The sequence below is a fragment of the Augochlora pura genome, chromosome 7, assembly GCF_028453695.1.
Source record: "Augochlora pura isolate Apur16 chromosome 7, APUR_v2.2.1, whole genome shotgun sequence".
Lineage (NCBI taxonomy): Eukaryota > Metazoa > Arthropoda > Insecta > Hymenoptera > Halictidae > Augochlora > Augochlora pura.
In genome coordinates, this window is record NC_135778.1 from 12,547,409 (window position 1) to 12,570,455 (window position 23,047).

A 23,047-nucleotide genomic window follows, 5' to 3' on the forward strand; every position below is an offset into this window, starting at 1 on the left:
AAATTTATCGTCAACTTCAAATTTTCTTGGAACAGAGGCGGTCGAGAGTTAATCAATTCTTTTAACAAAAGCCGCAGTGAACGTAAATTGATTAACACAGCCATAATGCGATATAATTACTGCAAACTAACCAACCAGCACCTGAACAGCGTAAACTAAGTTGCACGTAACACAATCTAATTAACGCAAGCTAAGTAACCCAAACTTAACATAAGTATCGTGACCTAGCTAATCCAAAACCGACTGAACCAAATTGTTAAGCGCAATGCGGATCTTTATGCAATAGAAAAATGTTCTGCAGCAATTACCGTATCCACGAGCTATTTAGATATTTCTTTCTTTCTTTACACTAGATCATATTCAACTAAATGCGTTGAGGATGTGGTTAGGGGCAAACTAGTTTATGAACAATTACACAGATGTCTGGAAGACGGAAGAAATAAGAATGTTGAATGTGTGTGAAGGGTGTATCTCTACTATACACGATGGTCCACGCAATTGTTACAAGTCATAACTCCGTTATTATTGTATTTATAAAAAAATGCCAAAGGTGAAAGATAAATGATTCGAAGAGCACTACATCTGTAGGACATTAAATTTTTTTTAGATGCAGTACTGCATGCACATCTAACAATTACATCATTTCTTTAAATAAAAATGCATGTTCTTTTTACACAGATCGATTCTTCTGTTCATTTTACGTAAAAAATAATTGGGGTAACCATGGCATAAAAATTATTAGATCTCGAGATATTTAAAAAAAATGTCTTTATTGAAGAAGATGTTCAAACGCTTCTCCATTACATTCTAAACATTTCTGATAACGTTCTTTTATTGTTTGCATAACTGTGTTTAAATTATCTGCAGGTATTGCTTCACATCCTTTCTCTCGGATCCTCTACAGAATCTATGGGATTTGATTAAATTCTATCTTATAAATACGAATTCGTTCATCATCAGCGACAGGATAATACAAATGAGATTTAATAAAATGAACGGGATGGCAGATGTATCTGATAAACTGTATTGAGTGTTCTATTGCAATTATGAGGCTGCAATGATAGCTTCAAGCATAGAGATCACGATTATAAGCTTAACCCTTTCGCTACACAGCGCATTACTGAGTAGTTGACACTGAGGTACGGAATGCTAACAAGTAAGTAGAATTCGTTTGATGTTGTATAATTTTACAATTACATTTATTCTATTTAGTAATATTGGTTTACTTTCTAAAATATAAAATTAATTTTATATTATAAATTTATTATTATTTAACAAAAGTATCTAATGTAAACTCTATATGGCATGAATGTACATGTACGCTCTTCGTACCTCAGCGCCCACTTTTCCAGAGCGTATACATACTCCCGTTGGATCGAAAGGGTTAATGATATAAAAGTCAAATGGTAGATGCACGCGCACTATGGCAAACAATAGCGTGATCGCGAAATGACGTTCTATTTATACAGTAATGCGAAAGGAAAAGGAGTAGAATTTAGATATTTAAATCGACGGTGTGATCGACCGGGAGTAGCTTTTTTAACAAATAAAATTCCGAATTTTAGACACACATGAAACAATCTAACCTAAAACTATTCATTCTGGCATAATCATAATGACCAACTTTCTATTCTTGTACTGTTTAGAAACCTTCTTGTCTCTTTGGTCTCCATCTTGTCAATGTCCCAATTGCTAAAGGAGCCTCAACTATCTACTTCCCTCATACGGGCATTTCGGGAAGTTTCGAATCAACTGCCGATCACAGGCTCTCGAAGACAGGATGTCCCCGATGTTTCTCCAAGATTACATCGTAGTCTCGCCTGGCGGACAGCACTGTTTAACGAGATCCGCGTCGCGCCAGCCGGTTCCCCGAAAGACACTCGACCCGGCCCCACTTATTTCCCCGGATCGACAATTGTCTCCGGAAGACAGAGTCGTTTCGCTGGGCTGCCGGTCCCAGCGGATGGGTCGAGCATCGGAAATCTTTCTTGATCCTGGACAGTAGCTGCAGTTGATTCCCGGGTCGGAGTTCAAGCCCGGAACCCGTCGGAATTCATTAGCTCCTCCGTAGCTCCGGCGGTGTCTGTCGCGTTTTTCGCGATCGTCCAGGCTACGGTGGGACACCCGGTCGCGCGAGCAGTTCCCGCGAAAAACAGCCCGCGATAACTCTGTCGGGCTGCTCGGCGACGCGTAAAGGATCCTGCGGGATCGTTCGAAAAAGGAGACAGGGGTTAAAGGAACCGGCAAGTCGGAAGGACAGAAAAAGCCGGTGGAAAAAGGCTGGCTCGATGGGAGGAGGAAGTGACTCTTCGGGCATGAGGGCTCCGCGGAGAGACGGGGCGCGGCGGTAGGTGCGGCCGCTAGGAAAGAAACGGAATAAAATTTGCATCCGAAAATCCTTCCGTTCGGCTCGCCTCCTTTCGCGTATTCTTGGCCTCTGTGCCTGTTTCTCCTCTATCTTTCCACCTTGTTCTCTCCGCGACGCGACGCGACTCGGCCCGGCACCGCGCGCGACGCCGCGCTGCCTCGTCTGCATACGACGTAATGACGGTGCTCGACATCCCGTGAACGGACGGAGGAAAGTCCATTGGACGGAACCCCGGGCTCGCTTCCGCATCGTAGACCCTGTTTTGTGTCCCGTAGGCTTGTTTGCCCGGCACGGGCTATCGAGCCCGCACAAAAGCTGCGACGATCCACCACCACCCCCTCCCGGTTCGGTCCACTCCGCGCGCAGTCTGCTTCCACCGTGCTGTTACTCCGGCCCCGCTATTCTTTTTTCTTTTTAAATTGTTATGCCTTGGGATTTAGATTTATGATGGACCCCGGCTATACGGATCGCAGGCTAAGTTTGTTCGGAACCGAGCCGTGATCCGACGAGATTGCTGAGGAGGCTGCTTCAACGTTTTTGGGCTAATGGTGCTCCGCGGTGAACCTAATACGATTGGACTTTTCGTACCGGGATTTCGGGGCTGCCGATTTTTCGAATTTAAAGATCTTTTAATGCTTCTTGCCCCGCGTTTCGGTAACGGGAACTATTGCTACCAATAGAAGTCGAGTTTGGCACTTTGAAAATTGAATGTACTGCATTCAAGCGCAACTTTGATTATTTTATAATTAGCCGAGTAATAGACGTAGCGTTACGAAAAATTAAGAAATCTAATTCATATTTAGTATTATTTGTTTAAGAAAATAAATTGATATTTCAAGGTATATAGAAATATTACTAATGACGTTCATATCCGACATTTACAAGGTTATCCCTTTGGACTCGACGCTATTTTAACTCCAAATCCTCCGACCTATAGTATTTTAATTTCATACAAATCATTGGTGCAATTTGTGCATACGAAATGCAATCTATGTAACAGCTATATAGTCTTAACAATATTTTAAAAGTGAACAGATTCGACAATGTAAAAATTGTATTATAATATCATGTAGCAATCTTGAGTGGTGCCTCAGAGTTACCACTCGAATGCAAAGGGTTAAAGTATGTCGTGCGTACTTTTTTGTAAGTTGCGAATGCAAGTGAGATATGTAGAATCATTGACAATATTAATACCTCGTGATAGATTAAAATTTTTATTTATCAATGCGTATCGAACATTATTAGGCATTTTTAGCCAAAAGATATACAAGTGAAATGTTTAAATATTGTAGTCATGAATGCAGATCATCCGACGCTTTGCACTAAAATGAATCTTCTTGGAGACATAATTTGATCTAATACATAATAACTGCATGTACGTGGGAATAAATCAAGAATTCAAATTGCAATTCATTGTATATCAAAATAGGAAATTTATAGGACGCGACTATAATTAAATAGAGCTTGACTAATGCGTCTGGCTATTATTCACTAACACCGCCTGTAAACATTTGTCCATCGTCGTAGAATTATTAAACTTTCAACAGTCCTATTGTCTAGTTACAAATTTATGTGAAGTCATTACTGGAAACAGGTAATATTATACCGTTGTCAATGTTTACTGACATTACATTATATCGATTTGTTAAGCGTAGCTGTATGCAAAACGTTCGCATACCCAAATAGTTTCAGAATTGGAAGTTCTCAGTATTTTTACCCCGTTCTCTATCCTTTTATGAGTTTTCTAAAAATACACAATAATCGAAAATATATTAGCTTGCGAAAAAAGAAATCCATTACGTTTTCGGTAGACGGCTGTAGTGATCGATATCTGTTAAAGTATTGATCAAACAATTTCACATTTATATTCGTTGGAAAGGTGACATTTTTCACTACAAAAATTCTTTTTCTGTTTCTTGTTTGGTCCATTCAGTTGCGAGCTGCAGGGTGTTAAAAATGGAAGTCGACATAGAGAAAATTCGGTACATTTTACAATTTTTCTTTGATAAAGGTGAAAATGCAAACGGTTGAAATTGTGAATGGTGTTTATGGTCCCGATACTGCAACAGTCAATTACGCGCAATTTGGGTTTCGTCGATTCTGTTCAGGTATTTTTGATGTTAAAGATGCGCCTCGTACAGGTAGGCCTGTCATAGAAAATGTTGACAAAATCACAGAAATAATCGAAGTTGACCGGCATGTTAGAAGTCGTAGCATCGTCCGGGAGCTAAAGATCGACCATGAAACGGTTTTAAACCCTTTGTATAAAGCTGGATTTAAAAAGAAGCTCGACATTTGGGTGCCACATCAATTAACACGAGAAACCATGGTGGTTAGAATTTACATCTGCGATGCCTTGGCCAAACGGAATGAGAACGACCCATTCCTTGAACGCATGGTGACTGGGGATGAGAAATGGATCACATACGACAACATTGTGCGAAAATGTTCATGGTCAAAGCCTGGTGAAGCAGGTCAGACGGTGGCCAAACCAGGACTAACAGCCAAGAAGATTCTGCTGTGCATTTGATGGGACTGGAAAGAAATCATTTATTATGAGTTGCTTCCGTATGGTCAAACACTAAATTCGGATGTCTACTGTCATCAACTGGACCGTTTGAAGCTAGCGATTGACCAGAAACGGCCAGTATTGGCCAACAGGAGAGGTGTTGTGTGCCATCAAGCAACGCCAGGCCACACACGTCTATAGTTGCTCGTCAGAAAATTCAGGAGCTTGGCTGGGACGTTTTGATGCATCCACCATATAGTCCAGACCTGGCACCAAGCGATTACCATGTTCATCTTGCATTGCAAAATTCCTTAGTGACAAGAAATTCGAGAGAAGATTGTGAAAGTCGATTGCAAGTGTTTTTTGCTCATAGGGGCCAAGACTTGAAGGTACCTTTAAAATGGCAACAAAATATAGAACAAAACGGTGCATATTTGACCTAAATCGAACAATCGGAAACATGTTAAATAAAGTCTTGAAGTTCACGTAAAAATAATGGATTTCTTTCTCCCCAACTTAATATATTACATTCTGGATGTAAAGTAATGATTTTCTTTAACATTTTGAATTCTGTACAAAATTTCTCATAAATTTCGAAACTTAAATTTTCGAAAGTATTTGATTTGTTCGTCATTTATTTCTTTTCACTGGGCGCATTCACTTTCGGCTCACACGAAACAAGAGCACCGTGCCCACGCGCACAAAAGAATCAAAGACAAACCGGGCACACAGGGAAATCGAATATACACCCAGAGAATTCTACATTCTCCCTTTTTTTAAAAGCGGTGCCTTTGGGGTACCATTTCGATAAGAGTGAAAAAGCCTTCGCACAAAAATCGTTTCGGCAAACAGCGGCGAATTTTTTTCCGCGCGAAAAAAAGAGAACGGCCAACTGTTTTTACAAAAGTCAATCAAATATCGACTTTCGAAACGTATCGAAACTTTTCTGTTGCTAATGAAATTGAACGTACCCATGGATTTCTACGCTTTGACCGACAAATAGAAGTGGGAAAACATCGTTAAGAAATTGTTCGTGTAGCATAGCCCAATTATTCATGCCGACACGAGTCAATTAACAACGCGACGTCAGCGAGAAAGACGTCCGAAGTTCGTAAATTGGATTATAAATTGAAAACGTCGTTCATGTTCGTCACCGCTTATTCAATGACATTTAACTCAATCTTTAATCGAATCAATAATTCCTGCGCTTTATTGCTCCATGGAATTTCGTACTAGAATCAACTGGAATGTATTTAATCGTTCATCGCGTCGTCCTCTTTACAAGCTGTTACATAAACGGATCAGCAGAGAATAATTTCGTAGTCAAATACGTCAGCGATTCTACCGTTAAATAGGTTAATAAAGTGAAGTGTCTTGTATCAGTTGATCAGATTCAGTGGTCCGTTATTTATGGTAAATTTTCGGAAATCCTGTCTTCGAAATTCATTACCATCGAACCGTTCGTCTATGCTCTGACCCAGTTGCATTCCGAACGGGCCGCGCCGGTTTATTCCCATCTGCCCCGTTTTTAGAGTTCGCTGCTCCTTTTCGCAATCATTATTACATCGTGCCGGTGTGCGGTATAACGTCGCCGAGACCGGCGAGCATTTAAAGCGGTCGCTGTTTATCTAAAATTTATTCCGCCGGTGTATTAGCGGAAAATTTATTCGAGCTCGTAATTCACCATCCGGTCTTTCCTGTTTGCAATAAATCTCGGCTTCGTTGAAATGTTAATCGAACAAGTCGCCCCCTCTAAACGACTCGCGCGGCTCACTTTCGAGTTACACAATTTATTCCACTCCGCTCGTGTTCGCAAGGCGCGTCACGAAAATATTCTGCTGGCAAGACAGTGCCGATGAGTAGTTCATGGCCCAACAAATTGTCATAATGTCTGTCGCTGAACACTCGACAAGATATGCATCGAAAACGAATTTTCGGTGCGAATGATTGCAGACATTGTTCTTAGTAAATGTAACTGCGGTGTGACAGCAAGGAAATAATTATGTAATATAACTGTATAATAGCTAATAATAACAACAAAATAATATAACTATATAATATCTAATAACAACAAAATAATATAACTATATAATAGCTAATAATAACTAAATAATATAACTACACAATAGCTAATAATAACTAAATAATATAATTATATAATATATCTGTATAATAGCTAATAATAACCATATAATAACTAATAATAACATAACTAAAATCATTAAAATAGTAGGTACGATCAGTATGTAATAAGAACTGATATCAGAGCAACGAACAGGTGGCATTGTTTATGGTACACTAGTTGAATCCCGCTTATACAGCATAAATCCGATGGAACAACAGCCAGGCAACCAACGCGAATGAAAATTAATCGAAATTCAGTGAAATCTGTAACAAGAAATATCTAATTAATACGTTTTAAGCAGGCAAGCTGTTAATACTTAGTCGTGCGGTTTGTAATTTCCAACTATAGATACGCTGTACATTTTAAGCAGCTTTCGTCCGTCACATTTAAATGTAATTCGTACAGTTTAAATCGGAAACATTAGCAAATTTAATCATATGTTACATATGAAATATCGTAATTTACATTTTCCATTCTCCTATGTTCAAGATTCAAGTTAAAATCTGTTGCTATTTCGATGCGTTAATAGAAAACTGCTAGTGATACAACTTTTATTTTAGTTTTCTTTATATCTTACGATAAGTACTCTAATTATAACACTTCACTTTTACAGTACATAATATGCAGTACATATGCGAGGACAAAAGTGGTTCAAAGATAATAATTCATGCTCGTGACAGAAAAATTATTAAAATTCGTCTTGAACCAGCGTGTGTAATTAATTTCTGAGGTCTCCTGACAACTTACCTAATAAATATTATTTTCTTAGTAAAGATATATTTATTTAGAAAATACTGTCTACCTACCAATGCAAAAATTCAATATACAAGTTCAATATTCTGTGGTGAGTTTTTGATCCCCTTTTAAGCATGCTACGTTCAGGAACACGTCACGATATGAAAACACGATTCTCTTTGGACGAACTATTCAAGATAACGATGCCGATCCGTTGTGTGATTTCCATTAACGAAAATCTCGTGTTCGTTCCACGTGGTACGGATTTGCGAAGGTCAGTTTCGCCGAACGACGGGACGTGCAATGTAATTTTCTGCAAGCGGCCACGTGATCGGCTATTCAAAGCGTTCGATCCGAAACTTCCATTATAGGTTCCAGAACATGCATACCGCAATATCTTACAACCTCAATACAGGGCGTAACACTTGTTTCTGACGGCTTTACGAGCGTCTTCGTATTCTATAGCTATACATCAGATGCTACACGCGGCCGATCCCCGCATCCTTGAGACGTTACACGGAAAACAGAGATGCCTTCTTACCGCTTGAACGGCGTTGAACTTTGCCGTCACGTATAGCGCATCTGGGTAGATCACGGTGCGATCATTACGAAAATTCTGTACAGTCGAAAACATCAAGAAAGTAACACAAATTATCGAACAATAATAAATTCGAACGTATCACTGGAGCATTGTGTTTGAACATTTTTCACGAAGTAGAACATCAATGCGAGGTAAATTCTCGTTTCATGCGGCTAAGAAATTAGTTATGGACTGCGTAGTTAATTGTTAAGTTAAGGGAATCTAGTGGAGATATGTGTTGCTTTATATTAATTTTACACTGCTTTGGGAATAATTCTCATAGAGATTAGCATTTCATAAACACCCGGTATGTATCAGAAATGATATAAATTATTATTTTATAAGAACAGTTTAGTTAAAACACAGTTGGGTATTTAATAAATAGCTATAGTACAGTTGCAATACTTCTATATTTTTCTTCTATGCCTAATCAACGTGTCTGACTATAGACGTAACTATTCTACTTGTTACACCTTCCAGTACTACTAGCGAAACTCTATTAAATTTCACAAGCCTGTGACGTTCTAAGTATTATTTAATAAATATTATTCAAATATCCTACTACATATTTTTTAATTTCTTTTAATCAATAATTTAGGATTTACAAAATCATAAGAAACTATTAAATCTTCCAAACCTCTCACGCTCTACGCACTATTTAATAAATAATATTCAAATATTCTACTATATATTTTTTAATTTCTTCGAATCAATAATTTAAAATTTACATAGTTGTAAGAAAAGTCTGAAGCCATTTTTCTATTGTTTTCAAAATACAATAAGCGTGAAAAATTTCAGATATCTATCGGAGTAAAAAACTGAGTTTATCCCTTTACCAAAGGGTTAAATTGCTATATTGAAAAATTATAGGAAACAAAATGTTTTGCAAACATTCCCTGATGTCTACAAATTCATATAAATCAAATATTATTATACTATCTTACTTTGATCCGAACGTATACTATGATATAAATATATATTTATTCATATTTATATATAATATTAAAGTTCATAAGTGCTGGTAAGTAATATCCAAAATGGCGCGGAGTGCAAAGGGTTAAGAATGTGCCCAAAGTACCTGCAGCTAGTTGAAACGTTTTAATTGTCAGCACAGGTTAAATCTGCAATAGGAGAGGCGAAATTTCATTCATCGCATAGGGTTTCAATGCCGTCGTAATGTGGATTAAAGTTGTACGGGCGACTAATTATTTCTTGTCCTTGGGCTACAACCGTATTGTTTAGCGTTTACGGCTTTGTCGTGCGTGCTGCTCGGTTCTTGCTGCCCTGGTACGCTGATACGTGTTTGTACATAGTCCGCAAACTTGTCCTAGAGCCTCGTGGGTGGAATACCTAGGAGTTTCGAACGAATACCGTGAGTTAAGTTCACGAATCCACGAGAAAACGCGCGATGAGGAACAGGCTGAGCTGCGAAAGAAGAAAAATGAATTGTAAATAATTATATTTATAGTGAGTGTAAAAAGCATTCTTGAAAAATTGCTGAATTTACATAAAGTAATCTATATTTTTGTTATAATTAAATATGCGTAAAATCGACAGTTTATCTGCTATATACAAATACACACTATACAGGGTGGTCCACGCCATTACACCTCTTATAGCTTCCAAAATATGTGTTAGACGAAAAAATGTTGCATGCAGAAATTTCATGGTTTAAATAATGAGAGTATATAGTGCATTTTCTTTTCATTATAACCGGGGCAGTTCAGAGATTTGAAGGTCAATTTTGTTTCTTAATAGAATATTTTTGACATCAAACTATTGAAGAATATCGAATTGTGAGTAAAAAGGTATTGACCTCTATTAGCCCTAAACCTAATAACTGACAAGTAATTTCACTTTATTTCATGAAAATTTTCTTCACGTAATATCAATTTTCGTTACGTAATATCGCCGTCCTGCGTGAATCTGTGATAAGGCTGAGTCTCCACTTAATATTACGTGAAGAAAATTTTCAAGGAATAAGAGGAAATTACTCGTTAGCTGTTAGGTTTAGAGCTAATAGAGGCCAATACCTTTTCCTTTATAATTCGATATTTTACCATATTCTGAAACTAAAATAACATAACATTCTATTCAATTATACGAAATCGACCCCCAAATCTCCGAATTGCTTCCACCAAAGAAAACAATAAGTGCACTACATAATGCACCCTTTTAAATTATGCTACTTTTGTATACAAAATTTCTTCTAGCAATGCATATATTGAAAGTCATAGGAAGTAAAAAGGTTCTGTGAACCACCCTGTATAGCCATCAGATTTCCCCAAATTACCATATCCACATATCTCAATTCGCTAAATAGCATAACCTAACAGTTTCCGCAACAAACTTTTAACACTCATTCAACTTAACTCTTAGCCGATGACGTCTTTTTCGACCAAGTGAGGTAGCGGGACGAGGCGATTTTCTCAGATGTGTCGAGTGTCTTGTATACAAATTATTTTAATTTGTATATAATACAAATATAATTTATATATGATTATATGCAATTATATACATATAATTATCTTAAATTGTATATAATACAAATTTAATAATATAGAATCATATAATTTATATACAAATTATCTTAACATAAACACCGACTATCGCCTCTCACTCCTTCTGCCAAACAAAACGCCGCGCCGTGGCAACCGGTTGTCGCCTCTCGTCCGCAAAGGGTTAAATCGCGCATTTAACCGTCGAAAAATCTCGAGTGTGCGAATCGCGGGGATCCAGAAGCGGCGTGAACAAAAAACAGAAATTGTTTGTCCTATCGCAGCGGGAACAGCGAAACGTTAGATCAAACACGGCGGAGTATCGTAGCCGCAGTGGGAACACGCGAGGGTACGTTTGTGATGCCGTTTGCCCATCTATCACAGCGTGCGGCTGCACAAATTTGCAAGCCGTGATCCAGCGATCGCTGCCGGGCTCTCGGTCTCTTAGCATTTTCACTCGGGGCGTTCATTAATAACGAGGCTGTAATTAAAATTCTATATTCGACGCAACCGGCGCGGCGTCGATGCAATATTCGCGCGAGTCTCGGGTGATCATCCCGCTCCAGGAATTGGGGAGCACACACGTGACCGAGGCGACGCGAACGCGGGCGTTAATTGCTACATCGGCTCCTTTGCATTTTTAATTTTCTGCCCCGAGAATCGTCGGCTGCAAAGGAAAAATTCGCACGACTCCGCTTTTGCCAGATCGTTCGACGCTTCTCGTTGCCGCGACCGCTTTCGCCATGGTTCTGGGCTAATATCCGGTTACAAAATCCAGTGTCCTCCGTAGAAGACACGTGGATACAGATATGTAGATTCCTAGCTAACCGTGTTAGAGTTGAATATCCTAGAAAGCAAATGAACTGCGGACGCAATTGCTATCAGGGCGCGCTAGCCATATACATATAAAACGCTCCTTCACAGGAATCACATTTGGAAAACATTTTTGTGTTTCTTGTACTCCTGTGAACGCTTTAAGGGAAACTCGTCTCGAGTTTTCTGAACTATAGCAACTGTTAACACATTGCGTACGAGTCACGAGATATCTCGTTATCATGTTCGGCACATATTTTTGTTACGTTACAAAAAAATCTTATACAGTAAATAGGCGTATAAACTATATATATATAAACTATATATACTATATATATATATATAATATATATATATATATATATATATATATATATATATATATACGTTTATATAAAATAAATTTGCATTATTTATATTACTGCATCGAATTTATTTGCCAGTATACATAACCGAAATATGCGATGTTTGAAGAAAGAATTATTTCGTAAATCAAATAAAAATGTCAAACTTGCTATTGTAATACTTAATCTTTTCAGGGATACTGCTACGTACATGTACGTTTAGTTTTCATAAAATTATAATTATTCTAAGTGCAAAGAAAATGGAGAATCAGTTGAAAAACTATTTATTATAGAATCTCTCAGAAATATCAACAAAATCTCATCCAATGAAATGAGATTGATGATAAATAAAGAACAAACAAATAGATTGTTCCTTACTATAAAAATTCATCCCTGAAGAGGTTAAAAGAATGTTGTTAATTAGAAAATATTAGGTTGGAGACCATGAAACGGGTGCCGAAGCTGAACACAGACTAAACAAAAACACCCGTTTCATAGTTTCCAACCTAATAGTTTAACAAGAGTTGAAATTATATGTTTACTTGGCTGTTCAAGTTTTTAAAATCTTATTTACGAAATATCGTAAAGCGATCTCTATATGGTCACTAATCTAAAGTAAATAATAAACGTGTTTAAATGCTTTTATTCGACTTTTATGAGAATAGATGAAGATTCACCTGTTTCTCGAAGTTTTTTAAAATAGCGACTGCGTCGTATTTTTCTCTCGCGTTCGCGTTGACGTCTGACTTATGTTCGACGATGTGATTTCTATGAGGAGCCAATTGAGACTGTCTATCAGCGACGTTTCCTAGACGTCTGTCGAGGATTAACGTGGATTACTCTATGTACAGGATATCGGCGAGAACACTCACCACCTTGCGGCCATCACGATGCTAGGAACGTGCTTGATGACCGATGCGGTCAGGATTGTCGACAGTTAGTGATGAGGAGGAGCAAGTTGTCGGCGTGCCGATGGCCCAGGTCACCAGTAACATGCCGGTCCTCGTACACAGACCAGTGCCAGACTCCCTTCGAGGACTTCTAATCGGCGTTTTTCTTCTCTCGTCCCTGACACGGTGCCACTGCTATGACTTAGGTAAGCCGAACTCCCCACCTATTCCACCAAATGATTCCACGCGTTACCCTGACGTTCCAACTTCAACTTTTGACGCGGAGTAGGAACACATTTATCTTGTTTAGGGCAAAGATTAACGCTTGGTCATTACTTGAAACACGATTTAACCCTTTGCACTCGAAGACATTTCAACTACAAACATGAAATAATTTTTCTGACTCGTAGCACTTTCGTTCTGTACAACAAAGTACATTCCATGTAAATCGAGTCTCATAACTCATATAACAGTTACACTTTTAACAACTTTCTAAATTTGAGCTTCGGTGATATCTATAAAAATAATTTTAGAACGTGGCATAACAATTTTAATGGCGCCTCAGAGTCGCCACTCGAGTGCAATGGGTTAAAAAGTACTTGATAATTTCTTTAACTTTTATTTAACGCGTTCTATGCCGAGTCATTTTTACTCGACTCTTCATTCTAGTAATTTGTTATTTCACTAAAACTTGCTATATTATCTGTAATTATTAATAATCGTATATAATAATAAAAGAAATTCATTACGAACCATTCTTGTGGTGGAAATTAATTCTTTAATTTTAGATTTCTTATAAACTATTTTTTAGCCCATTAAATAAACATGCAAGTATGTATCCTCGGTGGTACACGTGGCACGGAACGTGTTAAATACGCTGATTTAGAATTGCAATCAATTGGTGAACAATACCCTTATCCTCCGATCTACTTGTGAAATTACAACCACCGTCTAATAGTTCATTTTTGACGATATCGCAAAAATTACATTGAATAAATTTAGTTTAAAATAATGTGGTGTAAAATAACTGATAAACACATTTTTTTTTCAATTTTGGTTTAGACCACTTTTATAATTATGGGCACAATTAAGGACGAAACAGTCGTAATTAAAGTAGCTCTGAAAGACGCAATAGTGCAACGGTTTAAATCGAGAAATGGATTGAAAGGAGTACACAAAAAACTATACCTGACTCCTACCATGGTTTCTATCTTATCCTACTTTGCATACCGGTATACAGTATAAATGCATATAGACCGCAGGTCGGTCGTAACCGTTAAAACTGTGGGACACGCAAATGTCGATCGTTCCAAGAAGCACCGGAATAGCGACCGTATTCTAATCGTAAAGAAGTACTTCACCCACTATCCTCGCGAACTTCAATCTCGCCTATGTCATGCCCCCGCCGAGTAGACTCGGTGAACAGCTCGTAACGTTTCTTCGTAACACGAGCGCGCGCTCGAATCTTGGGGCGACACGAACAGGAACCGGGATTGATAGTTCCGTCCAGAATCAATATCACTGAGCAAACAGCGCAACTACAACGTTCAATCTGTCGGCGGCGAAACAAAGCGCGCGATCCGATTCAATCTACGAGAAAAAAATGTCCCGTAGTCACCGGATGAAAGATTCGCCCATAACTTACTCGTTTAGCCATCGTTCGGGAGCAGGTGCTGCGGGTACGGTGCTCCCCCGATCCGAAGACGAAAGTGCTGATCAAACGAAAATGATACACCGCGGTCAGATGATCCGTAAAAAAGGTAGTAAAATATCAAATGATTTATTAACAGATTTGTTAACAAATGGTTCGCGAAAAGTTCAGTAAAATTTTATCTTCTTTGTCTATTATTCATAAAACGCATGACTCATGGTGATTTCAAGATGGTGGTACGATGCGCAACTAAAATGCATTGAAGTTACTTGTTAGAAGATAAATAAAGATCGGTGTATTTAAAGAGATTTTAATGTTTGTACAATTTTCGATGGCATAATCTTGAGATTAAATAACAGAATAAATTAATAATAACATTCTATAACACCTAGCAAGGATCCTTTTTTTTTATTAATATGAAGTTAGTTGCAATGAAGTCCTCGCAATATTAAAATAATAGTATAATCCTTATACCCTTAAGATCAAAATGACTAGATAAATTTTAAAATGTAAACACAGACAAATTTAAGAACATTGCTAGCTTCTTATCGATCTATTAAAATTATTAAATGGAAAAATACATTTTCATTTCATTTCTTTTTCTTGCAATCCAATGAAATCATTTTTATTCCACGTAAAGATCTATACTCTACTTATAAAGAACTATAAGTAGGTAAGCTTTAAAAATGTCTAATTAAATCTTGCCAATAATTTGAGTTTATTGTAACTCGATCGTACCGAAAAATCCTGTGCATTTATAATTGCAACAATGTTTCAATCGTCATTACAAAACTTCGGCTGTCTAATGTGCACTTTTATCAAGTAATTTACTTTTAATTTATTTTATTTAAATTTCACCGAATTTGAGACAATTTTACAATAATACATGAATTATAAGAATCCCATGACGGAATGTTCGTCGTACGAAACAATGCCGATGAGGTCTGTGCCGGTGATTTGAATGTGAGCAGCGTGGGTGTCCCGTCCCGGGTGTACGTATACCCGGTGTCACGTAACTCGCGGTTCCGCGTGGGTCATTTCGCCGGCTAGAGGTGGAAGAGACGAAACGAAGGAAAAATATTGTTCCATTTGTGCGGCGACTATTCCGCGAAAATGAATTTACTTTAGTTCTCTCTCCCTCTCTCTCCCTCTCTCTCCCTCTCTCTCTCTCTCTCTCTCTCTCTCTCTCTAGCTCTATCTCTTCCGCTGCCTTCCGCCCTAATATGACCGGATGTTAAAGCGGAGAAAAATTATTCTGAAACTTTTTTCCCACCTTTTGTTCTGCCGCATATACACGCACGGGTGGGGGGCAGCTGGTCGACTCCGGGGCACCGTTGGGGCACGGCCGAGTTGCATATAACGCCTCCAGGGATTCCACGCGGATTTCTCTTCCCTTGATACGATGATAGTCAAAGAGAGAGATAGTGAAGAGAGAGAGAGAGCGAGAGAGAGAGAGAGAGAGAGAGAGAGCATCGTGGCCCGGCAACGACTCTGAAACTCAAGCTGTAAAATTTAAATTTTTCTGGCGACGCCCCCATGCGAGTACTATGGCCGGACGTGGTCGCCGCACAGTGGACTGGAAATCTGTTCATCGTGTTCTAAATTACTTGAGCGTTAAAGTTTAAAGTTATATCTATGAACATAAAGGGAAACGCCGCGTGTCACAATTGAAAAAAATTCAGTTACAAAAATATGAAAAACAAGGAAACGTTATTACACACCGTGATAAAACTACAAGATAGTATAGAATTTCTGGAGATTTTTAAAACCATGGACGTATACTGTGCTCCACTGGTTTGAAGTCCCGCGGGACAGTACGGAGGCAATGACTCCTCAGTCGTATCGCCCATCTCCACCTCATTATCTCTGTCTATCTCGCTGCTTTCTTCGTACGTCGGCCTGTAGCAGTGACTAGTATTATAACCACTTGCCGTATTTTGACGAGTCTGGCTCGTCATAGAGATTTTTATTAATATCTTGTTAACACTTTCCCACCAGGCCCCCAAAAACCCCCCCCCCCCCCCCCTGGATCGTTAGTCTGTAAATCGGTTGCCATAGTAACCCTTAATTTTTTATCTATTATTGAGATAAATGTGTTGAATTGTACTACAAGCTTCAATATTATTATGTAAATTTTTAAATATTAAATACATTTCGCGATTAATAAGATAAATAAAATCAAAATAGAAACGAAAAGTTTGACGACCGGATGACCGGTCGATAAAGTGTTAAGTACAAATGTTATTCTTTTCTTTTAAACCGGAATAATATTCTGTCCTCTTGTCATCAGTATTTAATCATTTAATTAAACGTAGCCAAACGGAATAAATATTTTTCCTTTTCCTTCTAAGAAATTATTACAATAGAAAAAATGCTCATCCTTGTAGCTATGAAGAAGATAGTGACTTCTATCATGACTAAAATATGACATTACGTTCTTGCCAACTCGGTAAAATATAGTCAAATATAGACGATTTATGTACATATACAAACCTCAATAATTGCCAGTTCGGTACCAATGACATGGTGATGACGAAAATAAGACGGTACCATTCTTATCTTCTTAACCCTTTCGCTATGAAGTGCATTACTGAGTAGTTGACACTGAGGTACGGAATGCTATGAAATAGAAGTCTTTTTTTGTTCTTTAAATTTTACCATGACATTTATTATATTTAATAATATCATTTTTTTTTCTAAAATATAAAAGTTTGTAATCGTAATTTATTTTTTTAAATATTATAGTCAAAGCGCAGGAAGCGCAGTCAAAAGGACCGCAACAGTATCGTCGCGTGGCTTCACGAGTGTTTCGTTTTTCCTTTGTATCAGTTCCGTTTTCGACGTCCAAGGGCCATGACGTGCTATTAAATCTTTCTTTTCTTATTCATTGTCACTGTATTATTTTGTCTTTTTATTTTTCTGTTCACACATAAATATAGTTCATATCATCAAAATATTCACTGCATATGTGATTATTCACGGCAAATGTAATTATTCACTGCAACCATTTTCGTATCTTTAAATAAATATATAAGTTCATTTAGAAAAAACTTCAACAAATAACGAGTCAGACTAGTGACGAACATTTTGTGCACGACTCGATAAATATAGCTTTAGATTATTTCTAATAAATCGAAAGAAAAACAAATACATCACCTGTCATCGAAATCTGAGAATGAAAGTAAACGAGGACAATCGGGACACAAGAATCATCTCATGACATCTGGGAAATAATTAAGGCCGAAACGGTCGTAATCAAAGTAGCTCCGAAAGAGGCAACAGTGCAAGGGATTAAATTGAACAAAGGAAGAAGACGATACAACGTCACCCCTGCGCTCCATTACAATTGTAAAACGTCACTAACATGGAACTGACGAAATCATCGACGCATCGAAATTGCTAAAATCGAAGCTACCTTGCGAAATACGGAAAGCGTCGCGCGGCGACGGTATGCACCGATTTTGCAACTTAGCCTTCCAGCAGGCGAATCTCGCTGCTCGTCAGGCAGCCACGGAGAGCGGCCGACTGCGCAGAGTTTAATTGAAAATTACGTCGGAGCCATGCTCGAATACGCGCGATAAGGCCGTCGTTGCGGCAAATCCTTCGATTTCGGTGTTTCGATTTGCTCGTAGCCCCGGACTCGTAGCCAGAGGAGAGAATCGTACGCTGTATTTTGCATCTCGGTCGAATCCCGTTCGGAGAATTGCCGTTGCGCGGGGGTTCGAATGGAAGTTGCTGAAGAGGATGGGAGATAGAGAGAGGGAGAGAGAGAGAGTGACTAGGGGAGGCCGGTGGGAGGAAGTTCGGTTTCCTGGGACATTTTTGGCCGTATGGCGAACACCTGCGCGACGACGTCTGCCGTGGCTCCGCGGCCGAGAGGGTTGTCGACGGGCCGCGTCCGCGTGTTGCGACTTCGATAATTACGGCACGGTTCATCTCGGCCGCAGTTTGCCCCAGTAATGGATGCTGCATAAAGAGGTACAGCTGCTATTCTGCGAGAACGGGGATCGAAGTTGCGCCACAGCCAGGATGGCGACAGTTCTAAGGATTGAATTACAAAGAGAACTAGACCGTACCTATCCGGCCGAAGTACGGTCCGCGAGACCGTAGACGGGGCATGCACATTGGCAGTCGGCGGAACAATGGCGAGCATGTCGCGCGGCAAATGTTTTATTCCACTGAGCAATTATGTCAGTGTACTTAGAGTTTCTCCCTGTCTTCCCTTCGAGAACCGCGTGCGCCCGCGCGAAGCTCGACGATCCGTCGAACGGCAACTTCCGTCCCCGGCGCATTTATCTCGCATCGAATTTGTCTAGCTCGCCGACTATTCGTCTTGATTACCCAGCCACCGGGAGCTGCGTGACTTTGCGTGCCAAATGGATGGAATCTATCCATCATAACGCTCGGTCCTCGCGGCCGCTGTTTTCGACCGTTCGCGTCATGGATTTCCACGATTTTAATTCTCGGTTTGATTCAGTTTCGTCGAAACGCCATTTTACTTGAGAACGGGGCAGGAATATTTTAGTGTAGTCGGGGACAATTATTGTGGCGTGGCCAATTGACGTATTTTTGGTTTACTTTTTAACATAATTAACGTTTGAACTGCCGCGCGGAGGAACCCAAAGGGTTTCGTAAAATTGTGTAAAATTAAAAATCATAATGAAATTAACCCTTTGCACTCGAAGTTGTTTTAACTGGAAATTTGACGTACAATTTCTGGGTCATTGTATTTTCATTGTACGCAACAAAGTGCAGTTACATGCGCACTAAATTGATTCTTACGTCTCGTAGCAACAGTTTCACTCCTCAACAATTTTTTAAATCTAAACTGTATTCTTATAAAAATTATTATCAAACATAATGGAATAATTTTAGTGGTAGCCTCAAAGTCATTATACGAGTGAAACGGGTTAAGAAATTGTAATTTTAATTAACGCGAACATATTTCCAGTCAGTTTTCAAAGTATTCAATTTAAAATGGAGAAATTTTCCTATTTGATTGGCTCGTTAGCATCATATTGATCCAATAAGATATATTCGATTTTTAATACTAAAATAACCACAATAGAAGAATACAAAAATTTCATAAGTTTCATTTGACAAATACATACAAAGTTAATTATTGGAATCCAAAAACAAATCAAAGCACAGCAATTGGTCACGCCAGAGCAACCAACTCCATTAACCTAGCAATGTCTAGTCTCCAAACATAGATATGCTTGAGATGAACAATAGAGATCAGTTTACCAAACTAAACGCAAGGACGTCAATATTCGAATAATCAAACAGTTACTTGGATACAATGTTAAATGAAATCGTTAACTATCTGTATAATACATAGCATGTCATTAAAATTGGTCCATTTAACGCATTGAATGTCGGAAATACGGAAGCATTAAACTGATATTTCCTATGACATATTTCAAATTCCTACCAACAATTTCACTTTGATATTGTAGAAATATTTGAAGTTTATACTTGGCACTTCGTCTGTTAGGTATTAATCTTAACCCTTTTAAGGGTTAATGTAGGCGCTTTGACAATCGACGTTTGACTTTATTTCCGATAAATTTTCTTCTAAAACCGGCGATTTTCTCGTTTGGAAATGAGAAACAAATACATAAAGGGAATTAAAAATCCCCAAATTTACTGACTTTATTATTAATACATTATAAAACAAGTTCTATGCATTGGAACACGGGAAATCTCACGAGCAGTCGTATAAGTGTTAAAGTTGGCAAAATTAATAATATATAAAAAACAGCAAAAGCAGCACGAAAAGTAATGAGGAAAAATTCAGCGCAATGTACGTAGAATGCTAGCAAAATGATTAAAAAGAACATGAACCCTTTACCATGCATCGACGACTTAGACTCGCGGTGGAGATTTTTATTAACACTTTGCGGTCGAGTGGCGACTTTGCGGCGCCATTAAAATTGTTGTAACAAATGATCCAAAATTATTTTTAATAGTCATCTCCAAAGTTTAGATTTAAAAATTGTTAAAAGTGTAACTGTTATATGAGTCACAAGACTCAATTTCTTATGCATGAAATAAATATCGAAAAATATTTTAAAAATATTTTAGAGTTGCAGTTGAAACGGCTTCGAGTGCAAAGGGTTAATAAGCTGTTAAGTATAAATTTTATTCCGTTCCTTCAAATTCTAATCAAATTCTCCTCTCTCGTCACCAATATTTAAACATTCAAGTAGTTATAAACACCCAATAAATGTAAAGAAATTATTGCGACTATAATGTCGGCTATAATGATTGTAATTATAACAAAAATCTTGTAAGAAATACGTTAACTAGTTAAATGTCGAACAAAACTTTTAAGTGTAAGAATCGCTTAAAATGAATTATGAATCACCGTTATCGGTTGCGCAGGAGGCGCGAAGGTTCAATGACCAGCGAGCCATTGAACAATATTAACCAGCAGTTATGCCTGGCAGGGCGGCAGTCGCTGCTCGGGAACAATAGGCCGGTTTCGAAGGAAAACAAGTTCGCGGAACGGGGCCTTACACGAAAATTGTAATTCACGTCGGTAGTCGGCGAACCGGTCTATTCCGCGCGCACGGCAGACAATTCGTATACAAAACATAGCGAGACGAGGCCGGGGGTGGGGGAAGTTGCAGTATTGAGGGACGTAAGAAACAGGAGCAAAGTTTCGCTCGGCTGTAACACTGGTTCACTCGCGCAAAGTCGGGGAACTAACTGCGCCGCTATTAGTCGTGTGACAGTTAAAGTAAACTACGCATTCAACTGAAGGAGGTACTAATTCCGTGTGACCTACATCTCGTATTTACAAACACTGTTAAGCCAATACACACCTCTTGTCCTTTTTTTTTTCTCCGCTCGGAATAATTGCTTTAGGATCGCGGCACACGAATAACATAATTAAACGGCCGCTAGTTAGAGTACGGAATTACAGGTAACGCGCGACTGCCGGAACGTAAAATCCTCATAAACGATTAAGGCGATCATAAAATCGAGAGGCTAGACGCGGTCTGACGAGGGTTTACGTACTCGATTTAGACGATATTAAACCCGAAGAACCCGCTACAGACGACATTAGAACCGTTTAGCTTGATAGCGATGTTACCTCAAGTTGTAACCGGTAGATCGGGACGCTATGGCAGCCATATTGTGTGCCCGCGTTTAGAGTCGTCTGCCCCGTAGCTAAATCCGAAATCCTGCTGCTGGTTTACTGTGCCGATCCGACGGGTATTTCATCGTCCATTTTCGTTTCTTCCTCGCCATCGAATCGTCGGAACGTGGGAAGCTATATAGTTAGGGTAGTGGAGCAATTTACCGCGGGTGAGTAATTGCCGTGTCTTTCATTCATTTTGGACATAATGAACTTTACTATTAATAAAGTAAGATATGTTAAACCTTCATCAGTTTTGTATCTTCTTCGATTTTAAATAAAACATGTCGTCTTGTTTTCGGCTTAATTAACTGATTTTAGAATGAAATATATTAAATCTTTTTATTGTTTTATCTTGTTCCTTTTTTAATAAAATAATTGAATGTGTTTCATTTGAGAAATATATAGTTGATTAAATATGTGAACGAACGACGTATTTTGTTCAAAACTAAACGAAATAAAAGAATAAAAAATTGTTGTGTGTCTTATTCAATAATAGTAAAGTTAATTGTGTCTGAAAATAAATCAAGGACGCAGCAAGTGATCGTGTACCACAGTAATTATTTCCACTACCCTACTAAAGGGAATCAGCTCGCAGAATTTATTTAACTGTAAATTGTAACATTATCTAAATTTTAATGGCAAAACCGCACGATGTCCTCTGTACTAATTATCGTGTAATTATGATATGTATTATCTATGTACTATTTATCTATCGTAATTATCTGTATCAAATGTCTATGTCTGACCCACTTGCATAGCTTATTGTTGTTTTCAAGTCTAATAGCTCATTACTATTTAAACAAATCGTATTTTTCTCCATTTAAAATATTACATTTTCGGGTCGATTAAACAATTCGGAAATATTTCTTTTAGATTTTTCCTTAATTCTGTATCGACTTATCTTACTGCAAAAGGGCTGTTGCAATTTTTATCATTATATCACAATTTTGAATATTATACAAATTTTGTCTTGTCGTTTCGTTCGTTGTTTCAATCAATTTCAATAACACTTTGCGTAGAGACGATTTCAGTATTTCATATTGAAAGGAAATCTTCGATTTTCCTCTACGCTAATGTAGTATTACACATAACGTGACACATTTTTGAACATGCTTGTTAATAGGTATAATTGGCGTAACAATTCCACTCTTTGACCACGTGCTCGTACACGGATAAATCGGAATTACGTGACCAGATAATTGCGTAAATTCATAACTCGATCCTTTGTTGCGCGCACAGTAAATGATATTATAAATAAATTAATATTATTGCATACGAGCCAACTACAATTATAACATAAATAGCATTCCGATACCGCGCACAGTTGGATACCGATAGTTTAAATGATGACAGAGAAGTAAGTGAACACGATTTAAATAACGAG

General features: G+C 38.3%; 1 protein-coding gene and 1 pseudogene across 1 annotated transcript in view; both read left to right on the forward strand.

Annotated features, from left to right (window-relative positions):
- Window positions 1–23,047, forward strand: part of Ddr (discoidin domain-containing receptor 2) — a 385,161-nt gene that overhangs the window by 159,890 nt on the left and 202,224 nt on the right. The window contains exon 3 of the mRNA XM_078185212.1: window positions 12,824–13,068. Within this exon, the coding sequence (XP_078041338.1) occupies window positions 12,888–13,068 (181 nt within the window). The 5' untranslated portion in view covers window positions 12,824–12,887. The remainder of the gene's footprint in view (window positions 1–12,823; window positions 13,069–23,047) is intronic.
- Window positions 4,386–4,898, forward strand: LOC144473555 (histone-lysine N-methyltransferase SETMAR pseudogene; annotated as a pseudogene).